Source organism: Podarcis bocagei, assembly GCF_964188305.1.
Source record: "Podarcis bocagei genome assembly, chromosome: 12".
NCBI classification, from domain to species: Eukaryota; Metazoa; Chordata; class Lepidosauria; order Squamata; family Lacertidae; genus Podarcis; species Podarcis bocagei.
In genome coordinates, this window is record NC_138137.1 from 29,496,412 (window position 1) to 29,518,989 (window position 22,578).

The 22,578-nt window shown below is 40.4% G+C and overlaps 1 protein-coding gene across 6 annotated transcripts in view; it reads left to right on the forward strand.

The window, feature by feature from the left end:
* Positions 1 to 22,578, forward strand: part of DGKB (diacylglycerol kinase beta) — a 301,695-nt gene that overhangs the window by 122,648 nt on the left and 156,469 nt on the right. For 5 of the 6 annotated variants that reach the window (XM_081164533.1, XM_081164535.1, XM_081164532.1 and 2 more), the window contains 5 exons: positions 1,436 to 1,468; positions 7,228 to 7,344; positions 10,751 to 10,824; positions 13,071 to 13,145; positions 22,200 to 22,285. In XM_081164533.1, coding sequence (XP_081020659.1) covers positions 1,436 to 1,468; positions 7,228 to 7,344; positions 10,751 to 10,824; positions 13,071 to 13,145; positions 22,200 to 22,285 — 385 coding nt within the window. The remainder of the gene's footprint in view (positions 1 to 1,435; positions 1,469 to 7,227; positions 7,345 to 10,750; positions 10,825 to 13,070; positions 13,146 to 22,199; positions 22,286 to 22,578) is intronic. The other variant, XM_081164536.1, reaches the window with a different exon arrangement.

Sequence of the window (22,578 nt, forward strand, 5' to 3'; positions counted from 1 at the left end):
TAGCTAAGGCTATGTTTTGGGGCCAAAATCCAGGGCCCCCAATGACTACCCTGAAGCCAGATATGATGAGGCAAGCAGGTTCAGTGTCAGCAGCTGAAGCCACGTGGGTGTCAAAATCTCCCTGGTCTGTCTGGATACCAGCCAGAGGAGGTTACCGGTAAGCAAGCTCCGAGGACAGTGAGAGGGGCCAGCCTCTATGGAGGGGGCTTGCAAATCGACAGTGGGCATACTGGGTTCTACTGGGGCCTAGAGTCTAAAATTTCCTAGATGTACCTCTGATGACAGAACACTATTTGGAAAGAATAAAAGGGAAGCAAAGGGTTGTGGCCTGTGTTGTTAAAGGCTGAAAGAAGAATGGGAAGTTATAAGAGTCCATAAGGAACTGTAAAAATAGAGTCTGGTCACTTATTAGGAATATGCTTTAGCTTATACTACCTGAGGATGTGGACAGATTGTTTGAAAGCCTGAAATAATATAGCAGCACCCTTGACCCTTGACCTTCTGTTCAATGAAAGGTGCAGGAGGGAATCTTTGTGATTGAATCTTGGAAGTGGCTAATCACTCTTGAGGCTTGGTATAATTGCTTTTATGGAAGCAGTGTTACTATCCCTTATGAAGAAATGCATTTTATACACAAGGTATTCAAACACAACTTGTTCAATGTTAAATTTAAAGTATTAGGGTAAACCAGGACCAATTCTGTCCATGTAAACCTTACTGAGCCCTATGATCACTCTGAGATCCCCTCTGGCTACTCACTAGGAAGGATTCAGTTACTGGTAGCGATGCTTGAGGAATTCATTTGCAAGTTTCAGTATAGATTGACTTTTTTTACACATAATTTTTGTATGGATTATTATTATTATTATTATTATTATTATTATTATTATTATTAATTGAATTTATATACCACCCTATGCCTGGAGGTCTCAGGATTAATAAAAATAGATTAGTGCAGTGAGAGGATGGAAAGGACTTCTACATGAAGCTATACAAAGCCAACACAGACTGGAAATAGACTGACCAAACCACCCTCAGTTGTCTGATATGAGAGGCAGGGCATTTTCAGTGGCGGCACCAACCTTGCTACCTGGGGATATCTGCCAACCACCATCTCTTCCCATTTTCAAGTGAGCAGTGAAAATATTTTTGTTCTGGAAGCCGTTTTATGATGAGTTTTTGCTTTATGCTGATCTCTTGGATTGTATAGTGATGTTTTTTATTGCTTTTAAGGTTTGGTTTTTGTTAATTATCTTTATCTTATTTGTGAATTTTTTTATACAAACACGATACATCCACATTACTTTGCTGTGATGACTTGTAATGGAAAACTGCTTTACTAGCTCAACAAAATGGCCACACATTTAAATTTTCTTTGCAGGAATTGTCTTTAATTAATATTAATATTGTAGCTGAAACTGTTTTTCTCCAACAGACTCTACCTCCTTTAGGAGTTTCGCTTCCTGAGGTGCGTAATATAAAAGTGTTCACAGATGCAAATAAAAGTTGTTTGTTGTTTTGACTTCCTGCCTTAAAGTACATTTTGGGGCTGGCATAGTAGTTATGACAGTCTGTATTTCTTGCAGCACTCCAAAAAGCAGAAGACCTGCACATTACATATTAAAAGAAGACTCTTTTATCAAAGGATTGACTCCCTAGAGTGCTCCTAAATTACTCACAGTTGAGATTAGACTGGAACTGTTGAAGTTTTAAAGGTCGCCCAGGGTTGATAACAGGGATAAGCAAGCCAGTAAGGTCTGCTTTGTACAGTTTTGGCAAGGAATCCATTCTGTTCCACCGCAGCTCAAGTAGAGTGTGATATCCGTAATGAATTCTGCTATCTACTATCGGCATGTGCAGAGACGGGTCTCTGCCCATGCTTGGAGACAACAGAGTAGCAGTACTGACATTCTCTGAGCGTGATGGAGCCTTCACAGCAGACAAGGTGTGAACAAATGTGATCCTTTGAACCACTCTGGACTGTTCCATGTCTGTTCTGAGGCCTTTGGTATGTCTAGTGGGTGGTCTTTTTGGTACTCCAGAGGCTCTTCACAGACTAGGGTAGAGCTTGAGCAGCCACAATAATGTCCTCCAACCATATTAGGCCTTGCCTTGTGAATATTGAGATATGGGTACAGCATGACATAGCAACTCACTTGGTTGTGCTATGCCTCATACGTTTCTGGAACTGGTTTAGGTCCTGGTGCATGAAGAATGCTCTGGATCCACTCAATGAATTCAATCCCAACCAAAAATCGTAGTTCCAATGTGGATTCTGGTTTGGGTGGAGCTCTGCTCTATCTCTAGGCAATTTCATAGAATCATAGAGCTGGAAGGGACTCTGAGGATCATCTCGTCCAACCCCCTGTGATGTAGGAATATGCAACTGTCCCATACAGGGATTGAACCTGCAACCATGGTGTTATCAGCACCACACTCTAACCAACTGAGCTGTCCAGGCTGAGCTATTGATAGCTAATAGGTGCACGAAGATCCTGTTCTTCAGAACTTTGCTTTCAGCATATTATAGAGGACCTTTGTTCTCATTTCTGGGACTTTATGAGTTGTATCACAAATGTTCCTGTGGCTTTTAGAGAATTTGAAATGGTGACGTTTAGATAATATGGTGGAGGAGAGTGGCAGAAACAGATTTTCCCTCATGTCTGTGTGAAGTGGATTTTTTTAGGCAGCAGACGTATACAGTCTTCCTGAACAAAATTCACTGAAAGTTTACACCATCAGCTAAACATCACTTTGGAAGAGCATCATCTGATTCTTCTGCCTTAACTATATGAACACAGCATTGTCATACCAGTAAGAGGGCTGAACAACCTCTGCTCCTTGAACATAAATAACATAAAATAGAGATCCGGTATAATGGTACAATAGAATCTTGGTGTTGTAATGTCAGTGTGCAAACTGGGACAGACCTGGAGCAACTCAGTGTATGTTTTTCTAGTTCCCACAAGGCCTTTCCTTGTCTGCATCAAAGTCCATTGTATGCCCATGGGTAGTGATTGGACTTGTGAATGGAAGGATCCCGAGCAAAGAGAACTTGCACTGGTGCATTCTCTTAATCTGTAACACTATATAGAATAACAGGAATAGGATATTGCTACCTAATCAGCCTCTAAGGATGACAATCAGGAATCCAGCCTCCTGTTGCAATACTTTTTGGAATTTTTTTCTAGTCTAGAAGTTCATGGAGAAAACAGAATACTTTCACGTTGCGAGCCGTCAAAATGTGCATTAGTGTTTTATTGAGTAACTTTCACTCAGCATTGCCTGTGTCCATGAGACAAAATGATTACAGCCGCATCAATCATTTTGTGTATCCTAATAAAATAGTCATAACTAGAACATATATGCTACCCAGAAAATAAATATCTGCATTTTGCAGTGTCATTTATTTTCAATAAGTGTCAGCTTCACCTCCATTTTTATACAAGAATATCGCACAATCGCCCTGAGATTTTACATAGCTGTTGTTTTTGAAGGACATGCCAAATGTAGTTTGATCTCCTTATTTTAAGGTTTTAATATTTCAGTCCTGTAGTACTACTAAAGAATTCTAACTGCAAAAGAGAAACAAAAACCCTTTACTTAGGCAATGTTTACATCATCCCTTCTATAGAGATTCTTGCCATTTCAGGCAAGTAAGATGAAAAGAATCTACAGGTAGGAATAAACAGATAAGGATTTAGCCAGCCAGCAATTATGCAAGTTATATGGAAAAGTGAAACAATGATCTAGGAGTTCAATGAGGAGGAATAAACACTGTATTTTGTATTTGAAAACTGATTTGAAAATGTCACCTTTTATAAAATAGTTGACACCCATTGTAAAGTATAATAACCCTAGGAAAATTAGGAAGATATTCAGTGCTGGAGATGTGATAATGTTAAGGGTGACTTCATCCCTGATGCCCATTGTAACCCCATTCTAAGCGTTTTTCTATGAAATTTTTGAATAGGAATGTGCTAGGTATTGCTTTACCTTTTGGATTCTGTAGTGATCTTGATTTGATTCTTGGGAGAGATAAGAAACAGATTTTATTTAAAAAATATACCCTCCCAAGACAGCTTACAAAAGTTAAGAAACAATAAAATTATATACAATAAAGAACATGAATACATATTTTACTTAAATATGTATTTCAGTGACCAAAAACTTAGTAGCTAAAAATTGGCTTCAGATCAAATCTACCTTAGGCTGCATTTATTGGGGAGGAAGCCCCATTGAACACAGTGGAGTTTACTTCCAAGTAAACATGCATAGGATTGTATTGCACATTAAATTAAGTTAGCTTGTTAAATCATAAACACTTAAGGTACCCACTGCATGAAAAAATAAAGTAAATATTTTGAATTATCAGTCAGAATGCTATACACATGTATGTAAAAAAAGATCTGTCCTCTGTGTTACATTAAGAAGGAATATAATATTCTCCTGAGGTTTTAGATGCCTTTGATTTCTCTATTTGTAATTTGTTCTGTGCTTCATTTGTAGTTTCTGAACATTGGAATAAAGGGGCGGCAAAGCGCATAAATGCAGATAGTGCTTCTTGTTAGCAGGCACACCTGATTTCCCTTTAACATAATAGGGGCGCTACTTAAAGTGAATTTATTCAGACTGAAGCGGCCGCCATAGGTGAATAAAAAATGTCCCAGCCTACCATTTTAAAAGACAACATAGCAAGAGATGACATACCTTTTTTGGATGTTTATCTAGGCCTGCATGGATTCTGGGGGGCCTCAATATGATCTATATATTACTAAAAAAAAAATTCAATTTTACCTCCAGCCTTGGTTCTTTTCTTTCTCACTGCAGCAGCAGCAGCAGAAAAATCTGTCAGTGTTCCTTACTTTGCAACATTAGTTCTTTTTCTATCTCTCCCCTCCCACCCCCCGTCCCCCTTTTAAAAGCTGTAAATTGATCACGACAATTACGAATATTATTTCTGGCAGTCTGCATTTTTTCTGTGTTTATATGTGTTTTGTTACTATGAAGCATAACACCTGCACAATTAATTTAGTTTAACTTAACAACGACAACAAGAAGCCAGTAGCATTACTGCCTACACCTGCATACTTTCCTCGTGAATGTGCCTGTAGGAATATTTCTAGCAGCACAAAGTAGAGGTGTTTAATTAGTAGAGCAGGGGTCGCCAACATGGTGCCCTCTAGATGTCGTTGGACTCTCAACTTCCATCATACCTGACCATACGTCAGGCTGGCTTTGACTTACCTGAGTTTGCATCCAGCAGTTTCTGAAGGACAGCATATTGGATTCCCCTGCTCTCCTCATTGAAGCAGTTAGCTGTCCTCTTGAATTGTCACTGCTTCCTTTAGGATATATAGTGAAAGGAGGGATGCGGGTGGCGCTGTGGTCTAAACCACTGAGCTTCTTGGGCTTGATGATCGGAAGGTCGGCAGTTCAAATCCCCGCAACGGAGTGAGCTCCCGTTGCGCTGTCCCAGCTCCTGCCAACCTAGCAGTTTGAAAGCACACCAGTGCAAGTAGATAAATAGGTATCGCTGTGGCGGGAAAGTAAACAGCATTTCCATGCACTCTGGCTTCTGTCACAGTGTCCCGTTGCACCAGAAGCGGTTTAGTCCTGCTGGCCACATAACCCAGAAAGCTGTCTGTGGACCAACGCCAGCTCCCTCGGCCTGAAAGCGAGGTGAACGCCACAACCCCATAGTCGTCCCAGGGTCCTTCACCTTTACCTTTTATATAGTGAAAGAGGATCTGCAAAAGCTTTCAAGTCTAACTGGGACTGAGCAACTGGGATTGAGTGGCACAGAATATTGACTAGGTTATTTATTTATTTTCTGTTTGTCGAATTAATTCTCAAAGAACAGTAAGGGAAGTGACAGAAAAGGTGCTCTTGGTCTTGAGTCGCTTCGGCAGAGTTAATGCCCAGCATTCTTGTCTCCTGTTGTGCCTGCCGAATTCCTTCAGCCATTATGGGAATAGGACCTACGCTTCAAACGTAAGCCTTTGAAAACTCGGGGGAGTGAAATCTGGTTGTCTGATCTGCTACCAATCTGCCTGGACCACCATCTGTTCAAATGTTGCTGAAGACCAGGATGTACTGGTCACAAGGGGGTAGGAAAAACCAAGGGATATGTTGGGTAGCTCTGTGGACTCTGCAGTATAGGAGATATTTATTTATTTTTTTAAAAAAAGTTTGCTAGGCTTATGCAACTGAGGAATGAAATTCCAGAGGTCCACACTTCCTTACTGTGGTTCCATGCTGGGTTCAGTAGTGCTCCCTGCCTTCCTGCCAGTTGTGTGGCTGTAAACACTGGAAGACTGTGAATATATTTCAGGAACAAGTCCTCAGTCTTGGCATTGTGGGCAGCGTATCTCCCTCTCTCCTATAGATATTAAGTGAATGTTATGTATTCCTAAAATAATGATTTCATTCACTTTTTCTGCTTGTTCAGTGTAGTTATGATTCCATGTCTTTTCCTGCGTAGTGCCTTTCTTTCTCCTAAGCCTCTTTATCCACACTTGCTGAGGAGGTGACATATTCTCACCTGGAAAAATGCTTCTTAAAAGCATATGTATGTGAAAAATAAAAAATAAATAAATCACCACTTGGAGAATGTTTTCCTGCTTTTTGCATGCATTCAATCTTAACTTTGTATTATCCAGATAGTCCAAATTTGGTTTTAGGGCTGAAATCCTATACACCCATAGCAAGGACTAAGTCCCATTGAGGTCAATGGCACTTACTTCTGAGTAGACATATATAGGATTGTGTTGTAGCTAACTCAGATTAGTGAGGTTGTAATGTAACAAACCCTTTTGAAAACTTCAGATTTTGGGTAAAGCAGATTGCAAAAACAATTGCGCTTTTTAGTAGGGTTGGTTTTTTTTGTTTTTTTTAAGAGACTGGGGCCAAAATGCGATTGATTAATCTCCTTTTTCGATACGCTTAACCATACAGCTTAGATGACCTCATGATTATTACCAACTTCATACCATTGCATTAGCACTTATTGTTACAAAATACAATATCACCTATCTATTTATTATGTTTAGATACATAAATAGATGTATAAGAAGTTGGGCTTCATTTAATGATTTGATTGCAATCACTGAACCCATGATCACTGAAGCGGTATTTGAATGTATAGGGCTAGAATGAGAGTCTTCAATTTCCACCATAGTAAGATACTATAATGCACTAATCTGCTGCTTCCAACCTCCCTTTTAGGAACGCCAGGCAACTATGAAAAAAGAAAAGGATGGCTCCCAACAAACAAACAAACTAGGTGATCGGAACAAGATGCAGAGAGCAAATTCTGTCACTATAGATGGGCAAGGCCTTCAGGTGTGATTACTTCTGTTGTGTTTAAAATTGTGTACAGCTACTCTTCCAACGTTTTCCCATGTCGCAGTATGAGTTTGGCCCAATATGGGGCCCCAGCATAAAACTGTAGCATCCGGTTGCACATTTCAGATTATCCAGTTACAGGGCAAAACTTAGAACAGGGGTGGAGAGTCTGAGCAAATGTTCTTGTATAATGTTAAGATGGTAACAGGATGGTTGCCTCCTACATATATTTGCGCCAGTATCTCTACCTGCAACATGGTTTATGAAATCATACCATTGCCTCGTTTGCCTTCACACAGAACAAAATCGCCTCCAGGTGTCTCCATGTTATCTTCCGTTAGGAGTGAAGAAGGCACTAGACTGGTAACGTTGAAGAGAACATTTTCTGCAATAGAATATAAACGCACAGTGAAACTCTTGGCAGATTCTCCAGTTCCTTTCTAGGAATGCCATCTGCACAGGACTTTCAAGCCTGCTTTTCAAAATTGGTAGAACATTTTGCTTTTAAAAGCCCAGTAGGTGAGAAGGCAAATCATTCGCTGGCTGTCATTCACATCTGTATTAGCATATATTCTGATCAGTGATATTTCATTCCAGTTGTGTGATTGGGTTTCAAACATTTAACAAAAACTTGGCTGTTATATTTAGCACGAGTAAGTTCAATTGTATGGGTTATTCCCTATACACACAATAATTTGTAAAGACCTGCGCTCTGATTGGCTGAATCATATACAATACAAGGGTGACCTCTTTAAAAAAATAGCCATACAAGAACTCCCTCTCCTACCTCAGACACCTCTCTTAAGATATACTAGAAGCCAGCAGGTTGCAATATGTTTGTATGAGATTAAAACGTATATCCGCATAGCTATTTATTATTATCTGAGATATCAGCAGTGATTCCTTGTATAACTAGTAGATGGCTTAAAGCCACCATGTGGAAGCAAACAGAGAGGATCTCTGAGCAAAAAAGGGAAGCAGATTTAGCATTATACATAATCCTATAATGGCTTGTGTTTTAACACATGAAATATAACAGTATAACTAGATGTTCAGTTTAAAGTGGATTCTATGCTCCTGTGACAATGTACGGACTGGTGAATTCGAGTAGTTTCTTAAATGTGTTTCTAAGCTTATCCTGGCATCAGAGTAAGGAAAAGATAACATTTCCCAGATCTGCTGCAATTTTTTAAATAAAAAAATATGTATTACAGAAAGAAAAGTTTTAGAATATTCATTAATATTTTTATGCTGTTAAAAACATAGTCATATAAGACTATGCAGGCAACTCAGTGGCAGAGGAGATTGCTACTTAGGTACAACTATTATTAATCATAGTTAAGCACATTCATCTTATTTCTTTCTAGCTTAACCAGCATAATGATCAGGATTATTATTTCTAATTAGAGGAAGTAATATATCATGTATAACCTTAGGATGAGCCTCATTAATTAACCTGAATCCATAGAGACTTCTAAGAGGCAGTCCATCTTTGTCACAATGAGAACCATTGGTTTATCCTTCATTCACAGGAACAAACACCCCTGGAATTGGACTAAATAAGTAGAATTGATTAAAGCTCTAGATGAGCATTAAAGATATGACAGTTTTTGATAACAGGCTGTAATGTTATGCTATCCATGCAGAAGCATATGGGACTCAATTCATAGGCCTCCCCCCCCCCGCCGCCCCCATTCAAACAGATAATTGCCTGGGGAGCTGAACAGGGTCCTGAAGAGTGCTGTCTTTCCTTAATAGCAGAGAAGTGGGAGTTACAGATGTTGTAGGGCTTAAACCCTGTTAAAAATTTAAACTTTATTAAAAATTTACACCCGTCAGCCAAGAGCGCTAGGGTTAATAACCTAACAGGATTGCAGCCGTGAACAATGGCTTGGATCCTGAGAACCATCAGAAGGGGCAAGATGATTTCTCCCTTCAGAACCCCACATCCCATCCCATAGTGTTCAGAAAGTCTCCTTGGTGCTATGTAGATGCTTTATAGGGGGCATAGGGTGCTACAAGGGGGAGAGGTAGGAGGGAATGAGAAATGAGGGAGTGTGGGAGGTGTGGGCCCTTGTCTGTGACTCCAGCCCTAACCAATTGTTCCTGAGGACCCACAAGAAATTTTTGACTAGTCTACATAGGCACCCCTCTAAATCAAGGGGACAGGCAGCTCAGGAATGGGGGACCTGGGTTCTTACACATGTTGTTGGCAATCATTCTGAATTAAATATTATATATATGTGCACCAGACTTTAATATCTTTAGAGCAAATCATCGTAAAACTTTTTGGAATGTACAAACACTTTTTAAAACCTTTAATTGAGGTCACAGCTGAATATAAGTCCCCTGAAACACAGAAAGGAGAAATAATGATAATAATTTCTTTATATGCCACCCATCTGGCTGGGTTTCCCAGTTGTATTTACAGCCAAACCAGACAATGAGAATTGTAAGCCTGTCCTAGACCGATAGCACTATCAAGCTCGAAAAATCAAATACATTTTGGTGGAATATATTACTCGGTGTGAGTTATGAAGGGATCTTCAAGTGCATTGTTTGGATATTTTTTTAAAAAAAACTATAACTCATGGATGCTTAGAAATTACAATCTATTTGTTATGGTCTGGATGACCATATGTCAAGTTTAGGGTGGGGGGAGCCCGGTCTCCCTACGGTAGGTAATTGGTCAACAAGAATATGAGAAATAGCATGTGATTAAATTAACAAAGGCAATAAGGGTTAGAGGAAGAAAGCAGCAGGATAACAGCTTTTTCAAGAGATGTAGTTCAGTGGAAATACATTACTGAGGGAAGTATAGATATGGTAAGTATTAAACTAAGTGTTAGTTTGATAGGGTGGAATGATAGCATAACTTAACATAGTTATAAGGTAACAACATGAGTATTATGAATAAAGTATTTAGGATCGTTTTGAATAGTTATTAAAATTGGGAATAAATGATGTTAAAGTTGCACTAAGGAGCTGATTTAATATTATCCAGTTATTACATTATACACTCTTATTACATTAAACACCATTACATGGTGATGTGTTGAATGAAGTATGGATTTTTTAAAATAAAAAATGTATTTATTAATATCATTATTATAAATTAAATGTCTATACCGCCCTTCATCTGAAGATTACAGGGAGCTTTATAATATACAAACACAAAAATACATAGTAACAAAAACAAAATGCAACCCCACCAGAAACATTTTAAAGTCTCAAATAGTGTAACCTTGTGTGAGCATCAAAATAAAAACAAATTTCACTTATATTTTAACAAAATGTTTTAGCAATGAGTTAGTGTCACACACCCACTCACACACTGTAGATATAAGGAAAATATCAGAATTAAAAACTCAAGATTAATGGGTTTCTGTGGCAATTCTCTTAGATTACACCTACTCGGGGTACTCATCCGCTTCTAGTTTTCGTCAACCCTAAGAGTGGTGGAAAACAAGGAGAAAGGTATGCATTTATTGCTCATGATTCTTTCCAATGTTTTTCTGTGAGGAAGTCAATTATTTGTGTTAATACTTGAGAGGGAAAATGTGTGTCTTACATTTCATCCTCCTCTTCTGATTATGTGACCCAGTGTACATTACTAGCAATACAAATAAACTAGGACAATACCAAATATTTAGATTTTTTGTGATTATTTTGCTAAAGACAAGTCTTCATTCACAGTCCTACTAAAGTCTTCCTCCCTGCCCTACTAAAGATGAGGGTAAACAAGAAGGTGGGATGGTGACCAAGGAAATAATCTGTTACCGTTTCAAAGCCAAATAGTTTCCTAAGTAAAATGATATGATTCAGTATTTTAGGTTTTACTGCAGTCAAGCAGTATATCAACCTTAAAAAGTAACAAAGAGAAATGAAAGGAACCTATTAAGGCTAAATGTTGCTGGTGGAAGTTCTGGAAATCATAAACTTGGACTGCGTACATACATTTAAAGCACGTGCCTCCCCGCAAACCTGCTAGGAACTGTTGTTTGCCCCTCATAGAGCTACAGTTCCCAGCACCCTTAACAAACTACAGTTCCCATGATTCTTTGGGGTGTGGAAATTTGCTTTAAATGCCTGGTGTGCACACAGCCTTGGTTTCCTTAGAACCAGGAAGCATAAGCTTAGAAAGCCTCAAGGGTATATAAAAAAAGTCTAAGTGGAACCACAAAGAAGCATCTCTCACATCCTGAAAACGAGGGGTGGGCATCCTATTTGCATTTAATTCTGAATCCTGGATGTGGTTCCTAGGAGGAATTTTGGCCTTTCCAAGCAAGATCTGTACAAGGGTGCATGAGTTAAAGCACTTTTTGGCACTTTAGTGATCCAGACATTTTTCAAAAAGTGCTGTAGACAAGCATGTGCTAAAAATAAAATAATGCCTATATAATTATCATATGGGGATGCAGGTGGCACTGTGGGTTAAATCACAGAGCCTAGGACTTGCTGATCAGAAGGTCAGCGGTTCAAATCCCCGCAATGGGGTGAGCTCCCGTTGCTCGGTCCCTGCTCCTGCCAACCTAGCAGTTTGAAAGCACGTCAAAGTGCAAGTAGATAAATAGGTACCACTCCAGTGGGAAGGTAAACGGCATTTCCGTGCGCTGCTCTGGTTCGCCAGAAGCAGCCTAGTCATGCTGGCCACATGACCCGGAAGCTGTATGCTGGCTCCCTCGGCCAATAAAGCGAGATGAGCGCCGCAACCCCAGAGTCGGTCACGACTGGACCTAATGGTTAGGGATCCCTTTACCTTTTACCTATGCTTATCATATAAGGAAAATGTCACAATATGTGGAGAAGGGAAGCTGCTTTTCAAAAACAAAACATATATCTCTAGTTTAAGGAAAATACATGGAATGGGATGGGGGTCTTTATGACTAACAGATTTAAACTGCAATGAAAGGTCATGATTTTACCAGCGCTCTCCAATTCCAGTGTTTTGTGGAAGGAGGCAGCCTTGTAAGAGTTTAATTTATGTCTCCAAACTCTAAGGTCGATGCCAGCTTGGGGGGCGGGGGCAGAGAGAGAGAGAGTGAGAGTTTTGTTGTGGCTGATGGGTCAAGGTTGTAATGCCACAAAAATGGAAGGTTGCATAAGAATCAGGATGGACCTTTCACTCTAGTTGTCTCACCGGCTTTTCCAAATAAATGTTTCTCTTTTTGGAAGACTTTATTAAATAGATTAGCATAGCATATTAACTCTTTTCTTACTCCAAAAGAAGACAGGGAAAGCACTGATAATTTGTGGAAAAGTTCAGTCCTGTTAAAACCCCAAGCATTTCCACCTGTCAGAAGTCTAGTTTAGTCATCGTCATTGCAGTATTTCATCCATCCATGAGTCAAACCCAGTCACCCTGCAGTGGCTTCCCCCTTCCTTTGGATCACGTCCAGGCTAGGAATAGTGCATGAGTTTGGTTTCCCAAGGATTTGACTGGCATCAATAAACATTTGATAAATGATCAGGCTGTTCAGATGTGACCAACTTACAAGAGGGTGCAACTTAAATAAGAGATGCGGCTACGTAACTTTTTTCTGTTTTCATGCGTTGTAAGATTCTTATATGCAATCATAATGGTTAAACCAACACACACTAGTTGATTCAGCTCAGGTGGGCAAGATTTTGTTCAATCCAAATATCTTGGTTTAATTTAGGATTACCAATTGACTAGCTAATAGGGCTTGCTAAATAGTTCTCCTTTTTTTCCACAAATACAGAATTTACAGAAAATTTCAGTATCTTTTGAATCCTCGTCAAGTTTACAGCCTTGCTGGAAATGGGCCAATGCCGGGGTAAGTGTAATCCTAAATGTCATCAAACATGAGCTTTTTTTGGGGGGGGGGGAGAGAACTGCAGAAGCAATGCATGGAGGGATATGACACACACCCATTACTTGTGTGAAAGTTGCAATTTGTCCTTAAATTTCACTAACTCATAGTTCCTTTCCCTGTCTAATTCTTTTACTTTATCAGCATGCAGATCATCTTTTTCCTGTACCCTGAATTCCCCCCATGTCAGTCGATTGGCTCTTTTTGAAATCCATGCCTTCTACCCCTCTATTCTTCTTGCTTCTCTATTCCTTCTCCTTCCTGTCTCTCATTGTTTCTTAGCATCTTACTTCCTGGGCAAATGTATCTTTTATTGACTGAGTTTCCCTGATTCCCATTGATGGAAGGTGAGTGGTCCTGGCAGGGTTAGAATAACTCTAACAGTGTTTGGCAAATATGTAAAGGAGATAAAACACGTAACTTTAGAAATTTTCTGATACTTACCAATGAAGTGAAGGGAAGTCCAAGGCTCGGCGGAGCCTAAAATAACTGTGTACTATATATATGATTCTTGTAACAGCTATGTTATATGCAACTTATGTAATCTAGACTGTATATATGTATAATCAATGGAAAATTAATAAAAATGTATAAGAGGGGGGGGAGGAAGGTGAGTGGTCCTATAGCTGGGGAGGTGACTGAGTTGTATTCCCATTGAAGAAACCTGTATTCTCTAGTGAGGGCTTCTTTGATCACGAGCACCTCTTCTCAGGCTCATCTGCATCTTTCCTAGGAAACAGATATCTTGCCACTGTGGTTCTTCCTCTGAAGGTTAGTTGTCTGGACTACTGTAGTGTGTTACAGGCAGAGCTGCCCTTGAAAGCAGTTCAGAACTTTAAGCAGCCCAACACCTAGTTTGACAAGCAGGTGTTAGCTCCCAGAAGCATGTAAGTCCCAACATGACAAAATACTGCATTACTGGTTTCTAATTTACTTCAAGGCTAAATTGAAGATGTTGGTTCTTCCTCTTTAAAACACACACACACACACACACACAAACACACACACACACACACACACAAACACACACACAAACACACACACCATACAGCATGTCTGAAGCTCTTATTATAAAATGACAGCCCCAAAGAAGCCAAAGAAATTCATCAGGATTACTGAGATGCATTATGTGAAATAAGTTTCTGTTGTGGAGTGGCAACCACATGAAATACCAGCCTGTTCTGTCATCCAGGCGACTTCAATATAGTCCCCACTGCACTCTGTGGGCCTTACTTCTGAGTAGATGTGTGCAGGATTGCACTGTGAATATATTTTTAAAAGGTCTGCAAGGATAAGGTGTAGCGTACAGCCACAAGAGGGCAGTGTTCAGCGAAGACTAAAATTTGAAGTACTTTCCCGGTACTTTCTCGGTTTCTGCATTTAAGAAACTGTGTTTAAAGTCCAACTTGTCTTAGAAAAGTTAGGGAAGTGACTTCAAGAAATTTCTGATTAATTATCTAGCCAATATTTCATGGGGGTTTTGAAAAAATCTTACAAAAATTAATATAATTGTCAGTTTCCAATAAATATCCATATCTGCAATTCTGTTGTTCTTCTAGCTGTACACAAATCTCTTTTTGCAGAATGCTTTGCAAATATGCTCAGTTCAGTGGGAACCATCTTGCAAATAACAAGTCAAAGGGTGGGTGCCACTCTCACACACTACTGTGCCTTTGCCCTACGACTGCTAGCTGCTTTCCCCCCTCCCAATTAAAACACTATCCATTTGTAGCCCCACCCATTTTAAAGGCAGCTGCCCTGAGTCTGTGTTGTGACAGTTCGGTGTTCTGACAGCTCCAAACAATGCCTGTCGTGGGAACACCCTTGGAGACCTCTCAGAGACTCCAGCTGCTTCAATACACACAAGCATAGACTGCATCAATCTTGTCTTGTGCTGGCTTCCTGTGAATTTCCAAAGGAAAGTCAAGGTGCTAATTCTAACCTTTAAAGTGTGTCATTCCAGATGACCAAGCAAATCTGTGGCTGGAAACACTTCCACTTAATGAGTTGATTGTCAGTATTTGACCAGCATGTCCCACAAATTATTATCAGTGATCCAGAGTGTAACTTGCATGGCACAGAGGAGGAGCTACACTGTGGTATAGTGAGAGCTATAGCAAGCGGGCACTGTGGTCTAAACCGCCAGGCCTCTTGGGCTTGCTGATTGTAAGGTCGGTGGTTCAAATCTGCATGACGGGGTGAGCTCTCATTGCTCTGTCCCAGCTCTTGCCAACCTAGCAGTTTGAAAGCACGCCAGTGCAAGTAGATAAATAGGTACTGCTGCGACAGGAAGGTAAACAGCATTTCCGTGCGCTCTGGTTTCCGGCACGGTGTCCTGTTGCTCCAGAAACGGTTTAGTCATGCTGACCACATGACCTGGAAAGCTGTCTGCCGGCTCTCTTGGCTTGAAAAGTGAAGTGAGCCCACACCCCATAGTCGCCTTTGACTGGACTTAACTGACCAGGTGTCCTTTACCTTTACCCTTTTTACCTATAGTGAGAACTAGTGTAGTATAATGATTAGAATGTTGAGCAAGGACCAAGAGAGCAGAGTTCAAATCCCCACTGTGCTATGAAGCTCACTGGATGGACTTAGGACCAGTCACTCCTCTCAGCCTGACCTACCTCACAGGGTTGTTCTGGGGAACAATTTAAGCCACCTTGAGCTCCTTGGACAAAAAGGTGGCATCTAAAGGCAGCAAATAAATAAATAAGTGTGCTGCCGGTGGAGGCTGAGTACTCTTGAGGTCTGTCTTCTTTATCTTACTACTGAGCAGGTCATGTGTATTAAACTCTTTTTGGGGGGCTTATTAATGCTTTGCCTAGCACAGAAAGGCTAGTAGGTCTCTGCTTTCCTGGGTCATTCAGGGAAAATAAAGGGCAATGCATTCAGTAATTTCCAGTCCTCCAGTAAAAAAAGCTGTGCATTAGTAGTAACTTAACATTTTAGTAAACACACTTTGTAAGTTTGAGAGGCCAAAATGAACCCTTCAGTTAATATTAAGAGTTGATATTTGAAAATTAGTAATGAGAAAAGTAGTGTAAATTGGAGAAACGATGCAGGCTCAACAGCTGAGCCTAAATATGAAAAGTACCGTATATTTATAAAGAGCCACAGTTAACAAGGTGACGTGAAAATTGCCATTCTGATACACTGCACAATTTGTAATGAGCACTTGTTTTTACCCTGAAACGAGTTTCACTGTTCAGTGGTTATGTCTCTCTATAGGAGCCATCCAGCTCTGTCAACAACTGTTACTGTAGATTTAATTATGCTGAAGCATTTGAAATTCAGTCATTATTTGCCTTCTAAGTGAACAACAATTGTGCAACTGGCAGAGAGGCCACCATTTTTCCTAGAAAGATTCCATAGTCCACTCTGTTCTATGCTTGAAATGTCTAAATCATGCTATCTTAAACTCTGGCAATTGGATCCCTCATTGTTGTATCTGTGTTAACTTATTAAGAACGCTATATTTGCGCAAATTAAGTTTTATCATTCAAAGCTTCTTTCTGTCCACTCGGAATGATACACAAGATTGCAACATTAGTTATTTGGGTCTTCCCTTTTCCTTTGCGAATCGGCTGACCTTTTCATTCTGTGTATTGCCTTGGATGAAGAATGGTTTACTCTTAACACCATTTCTGCCAAAGGCATATGTCAGAGTGGGACATAAATCAGATTACAAAGCACAGGTTCAACACATGCATCAGAGGTTAGCACATGTGGCTAAGCACAAGCCAAGATGTTCCAGCATGCAACATGCCCTCTGTTGCACAGCTGTCTGTGTGGTAAGCAGCCCAGGTTCCAGTGCAAGCAAGGACTCCATTGAGCAGATTGGCTTCACAAGGCTTGTTTGCTCTGGTGCTGTTGCCGCTAGAGGCAGAGGCAGAGCTGGCTCATCATCAGACTGGCTCCCAGTTGCCCTTCCAGAATGGAGGGACTCCTCACTCACAGGAGGTGGTGTCACTGCAGTCATTTTTCGGCTCTGGGCATCTAGTGTCTCTTGGGTAGAACGTTCTTCTCAGAGCCTCCTTGGCTCCTCCCTAGGATCTGAACCTCAATCTTCCAGCTCGCAGCCTCTACCCTAAGAATTAGACATCTCCTGGGACCCACATCCCTCCTCCCACAGACTGCTAGGCCCACTGGGGTCATCCAGCTCCCCAGTCTGCTCCTGATTCTCTTCCATCAACTGATCATCCTCTCCACGACCGGACAGGTATAATAGAGTTGGGCTACAAACTGGAACATCGTCTCTCCTCTCCTGAGCAATGGCATTTTGAGTGTTTTGTTGCCATCGCTGCTATTGACAAAAGACACTCAAATCATGATTTCCTACCACAGGGTACGTCCATCAGGTCTTTTCTCTTGTTTGCTGCCATTTTCTGCTTTCTGCTATCACCTTCCCCTTTTAGAAAATATTGGAGGAGAAGAGGGTGCATAGATACTGGAGAGCAGGGTTGGGGTACAAGGAGAATCATGGCAGGTGGCCTGCTTGAGGTGGGTCATCTCAATTTGCATTCTGCCATTCAAGCCAGCATGCTCATATTTGTAGGCATCAATAAATGGCCACCAATAAAATCTGGGTATCTTGGTACAGCGATGAATCTAGAAGGATGTTTAAGGGTGCTGCCAACTAGGAATCACTGCTGCTTCCATTTTTGGCTGGCCACCACCAGTTCAGTTTATCTGAGTTGGAATATATATGTGTCAAATCTGCATAGATAATAGATAAACACCAGAAGGACAGGAAATGAGTCAGATTAAAATGGTGTGGAGACATTATCTGCCTGTGGATCACAGCTATATATTCAAACCTATATACATGGACCACAGACTTGTGTAAGGGTAAATGACACAAGCCTACTCCTGAAACTAAGGGTGCCTGGCCCTGTAGACTATCTGGATGTAATCCACTCTCAGCGGTTTACATGGAAAACAGGGTCTAAGTCTAGATAAATAGTATTGTGCATTGTCTTTGTGTGCATTGAATTGGAGGATGGTTGGAAGCTTATAGGTGATGTCTTGGGGAAATGACAAGCAACCAACCATTTCCTTATGATAAACAAGTATAACTGCTACTTTTAAATTAAATATCTCTTTTCTTTACTGCTTGTAAAATGTTCTCCTTATTCAGGGGTTGGCAACCTAAGGCCCATGGGCCACAAGCGGCCCATGGGGGTTGTTTAACCAGCCCATGGACCCCCACTGTAGCACCCTGCTTGTGGTTAACGCTTAGCTGGAATGCAATATTCAACGCAGCAATAGAGAAATTAAAATAATAATTTATTTGTCAGACAAATAAATGAGAGACACAGTGGTATATGGTTACCAAAGCTCTGCCCACTCCAGCCCTGATGGCCAGCACTTATATTCCCTCAGCCCAGCCCCCTTGCTCCTCCTTTGGCTGCCTCTGTCCAATCAGCCTGGTTGAAATTCCTATTGGCTGTTTGCTAGAACCAATCATAAAAGATACACCCATTTCCTATTACCTTTTATGGGAGACAAAAAGCTAGTTTTCCTTCTATCCATAAATGGCAGACAAGTAGCCATATATCTTACATTTGCCTCGACCAGGCACCTTAATTATCAGATCATCTTTGTCCTATTGCCCTATTGCCCTATTCACTCCAAAACAGATGGCTAATGGTTTTAATTTTTATCTTAAACAAAGATCTTGGGTTCACCTTCTCACACACCATCAATGAAATAAGAATCTAACATAAGAATCTAACATTTCTTACTTTCTAAATCCTTTGCATAATTACATTTAAGCCAATATGTTTCATACATAACATAGATAGATTTTTAGAAGGAAAGGCCTTTTCAAAGTAAAAAGGAACTTTAATAAAAACACTTTCCAAAAGCAACCCCTTAGATCTACACCCCTCTTTCAAGCCAGCTGCTGTTTCTAAAAGCAACTTCTTCTATTTACAACTCCCCTTTCAAGCCAGCTGCTGTTTCAGTGTGGTGTAGTGGTTAAGAGCAGTAGTCTCGTAATCTGGGGAACCGGGTTCGTGTCTCCGCTCCTCCGCATGCAGCTGCTGGGTGACCTTGGGCCAGTCACACTTCTTTGAAGTCTCTTAGCCCCACTCACCTCACAGAGTGTTTGTTGTGGGGGAGGAAGGGAAAGGAGAATGTTAGCCACTTTGAGACTCCTTAAAGGGAGTGAAAGGCAGGATATCAAATCCAAACTCTTCTTCTTCTTCTATTAGCTCTTGCCCTTTAACCTTAGGAAGATGTGGCTCATGTCTAATGGGAGGCACATGGTATTACAATAAATTTTACTATTTACCAACTCTTAATTAGTGTTTTTGCAGCTTGATTGTATTCTGTAATTTGTATGGTCAATATGACCTTTTGCTCCCAGCCTGTAATTTCCTTTTACAACTTTAAGGAACGTGTCTCCTGTTATAAATCGGGGGGGGGCTGTTCAAGGAGATAAACATCTGCCAAAGTACTTAGCCAGCTGCTTTATGCCTGGCATGAGACATACAAACATTTGCAAATATATTTTTTAAGCTCATTTTAAAATGCAGGCCTTGATCTGATGCCTCACCACCACCTGCTCAGGGACCCCTGTTGCCTACTCAGTTGGCTCCCGTGTGCTGCACTAAACCGGCGTAGAGCAGAGCAGGCTCCTTCAGCCAATGGGAAGCTGCGCACACCTCCTCTGACCGGAAGGAGTGCCGGAAACAGCACACACACACTCTGGCGTCTGTAGGACCATGAACCGGTCCAAGCCACAAAAACTTTGCTGACCCCTGTCCTTATTGAACTAGGGATGAACTTCCCTTAAAAAAGAAAAATACATAAATAAGAATTATATATATATATATATATATATATATATATATATATATATATATATATCACGACTCCTAATGCCATTTTTGGAATTCAAGTATTGATTAGGGCCCATATTATCAAAATTGCTCACAGTCAACCTCAGTCTACTATTTCAACATGTGTATCTGTTCTTCAGCCTGCGACATGCATTTCTTCATAAATTTGTAAGCTATGGCCAGTATAAATACATTTGCCCTTGAAATGTATCTATTTCTAGTTTATGCCTGCAAAAATATTGCCAGTAAATTATGGCTGAGCAGGTGCTGGCCTATATCATGTTCATAGCTAGTTTCTCTCTTCAGAATGAGTAGTGATGTTACCTCTCATTATTCCTCCTGTCATTGATACTGATTTCTTTCCATGTTCTATTGTGTTTTGTCATTAACAGATAATAAATGGTGCAGAACTGGAAACTTATGTGACTTATCAAGTGTGTTTCACTTAGAACATGTACAGCCCAAGTAATTTCACCCAAAAAAACACCTGTGGTTTATTTAACAGAAGTAATTTATTTTTCTTTCACTGTGTCTGTCATCTCTATTTTATGAGCATAGACACTCATGAAATTTATTGATGGAAACACACAATACACCAGTAGTTTAGATATATATACATGTGTGTATCTTCTGTGATTACACATGTGCATTTTTTAATGACAAGTGAATTACTGATCTACATATCAGCTTGGAACTTTACCAGCCAAGTAATCTGCTGTAATAATTCTTTTAATTAGTTTTTATTGAAGATTTTCTTACGTTACAAAGCAACCAAATGAACAAGGAATGAACAAGGAAACGTAGGGTATTGCGTCAGCATCATGTGATTAGGCCCTTTATTGTACATTTAATTATTTACATTGGCATTGCACTGGAGGGCCCAGTGCCTGGTTGGTTACAGTGTGGTTTGTTTGCATGCATTAGGTGGTGGTTGTTGGGTCAGATTAGCAATATTGATTCATATGCTGTTGGGGATAGGTCATTGTCTGCTTGTGCTGTGTATGTGATAAAGGGGAAACCACAATGGGCTGAAGACATCCTTTGTCCCCTTGCTAATTTAAGTTTTGTTCATTAACTTTTCTAAAAGGGCTGTTTCCCATACATTATAAGCAGTTTCAAAACATTGCTCATTTTGTTGACGTTCATGTAACTTCACTATATAGCCCATGAAGCCCCCTTTGTGCGTTACTAATGCGAAGACAAAATGGTGATGACTCAGAGGCAGGATAATGTTCCATTGCATGCACTGCCTGGTCCAGTCTACAGATCTCCAAGTACAGTCGTACCTTGGAAGTCGAATGTTCGACTTCCAAAACGTTCAAAAACCAAAGCGTGGCTTCTGATTGGCTGCAAGAAGCTCCTGTAGCCAATTGGAAGCTGCAGAAGTTCAACTTCCAAAAATAGTTCGCAAGCCGGAACAGTCATTTCTGGGTTTGCGATGTTCAGGAGCCAAAACGTTTGGGAACTAAGCTGTTCAACTTCCAAGGTATGACTGTATTATCATATAGCTGTATGCTGAAAAGAAGCCTTCGGGTGAGTATCTGCTTGCATGTAGACTTCCATGTTTTCAGGGCATTGAGTCATGTTGGGGTTCTGATTACTTGGAAGCCTACACCCAGGCTGCTGTTGGTGCCAGGATCAGGGCCAGGAGCTCCTCAGTTGAGGACAACACCACAGCTAGGGCCTCACTCCTTAGTAATCGCATGATGCCTGCTTCACAGCCTTTTACCATAGCATGTGAGTAACATGTGAAGGGGGCTCGTGTTCCATTGTTTTAATTTGGCTTTCGAAATCATGTGAAAACTCTCGCAAGTCAGCCATAGGTTGCATAGATCCCTCTCTGAAAAATGATGTTCTTTACAGCTACTTGGCATCTACATGCTAGTTAATCTTCGTACATTAAAATATAGTTCCCAGGAGATGAATATTTTACTGCTCGCCATAATAAACTGCATGTTATAATGAAACTAATTTTATTGGATCACTTTGCAGTAATTAGCATCTTATGACTGGTTCCCTTATAGCATAGCCCGTTGTATCTGAGAATTATCTTCATCATGAAGCGCGTGCTTGCAAGCTGAGCAGAGGAACTGCTGTGCAAGTATTCTGTCCACAGAGCATTGACAGAACAAGGTTGTGGGTCATAACTTCACACACGTCCTTTCTCTTTCAGGTTGAATTTTTTCCGAGATGTGTCTGACTTTAGAGTATTAGCATGTGGTGGAGATGGAACTGTGGGATGGATTTTGGACTGCATAGGTAACGTGCCATTTTTTGAGCAATTAACACTATTTTTTGAACCTTTTATCAAAGGTCTGCGATTTGAGCTTTATGTACAGTTGACTCTTGGGATTCATCAGATGTAGGAAAACTTCCTCTGCTCCTTGCTAAAGTAATCAAAAGAGGGGAGGCTGCAGAAAGGAAGTTGGTTAGGAGTGTTTGGGGAATTTTTGAAACAGGCGGTTGAAGTTCTAACTTAAGCTCTCTAACCATTTTCACATATTGTTTATAGAGAATATCTCATTTTAGTGCTGATTCTCTTTCATTACACT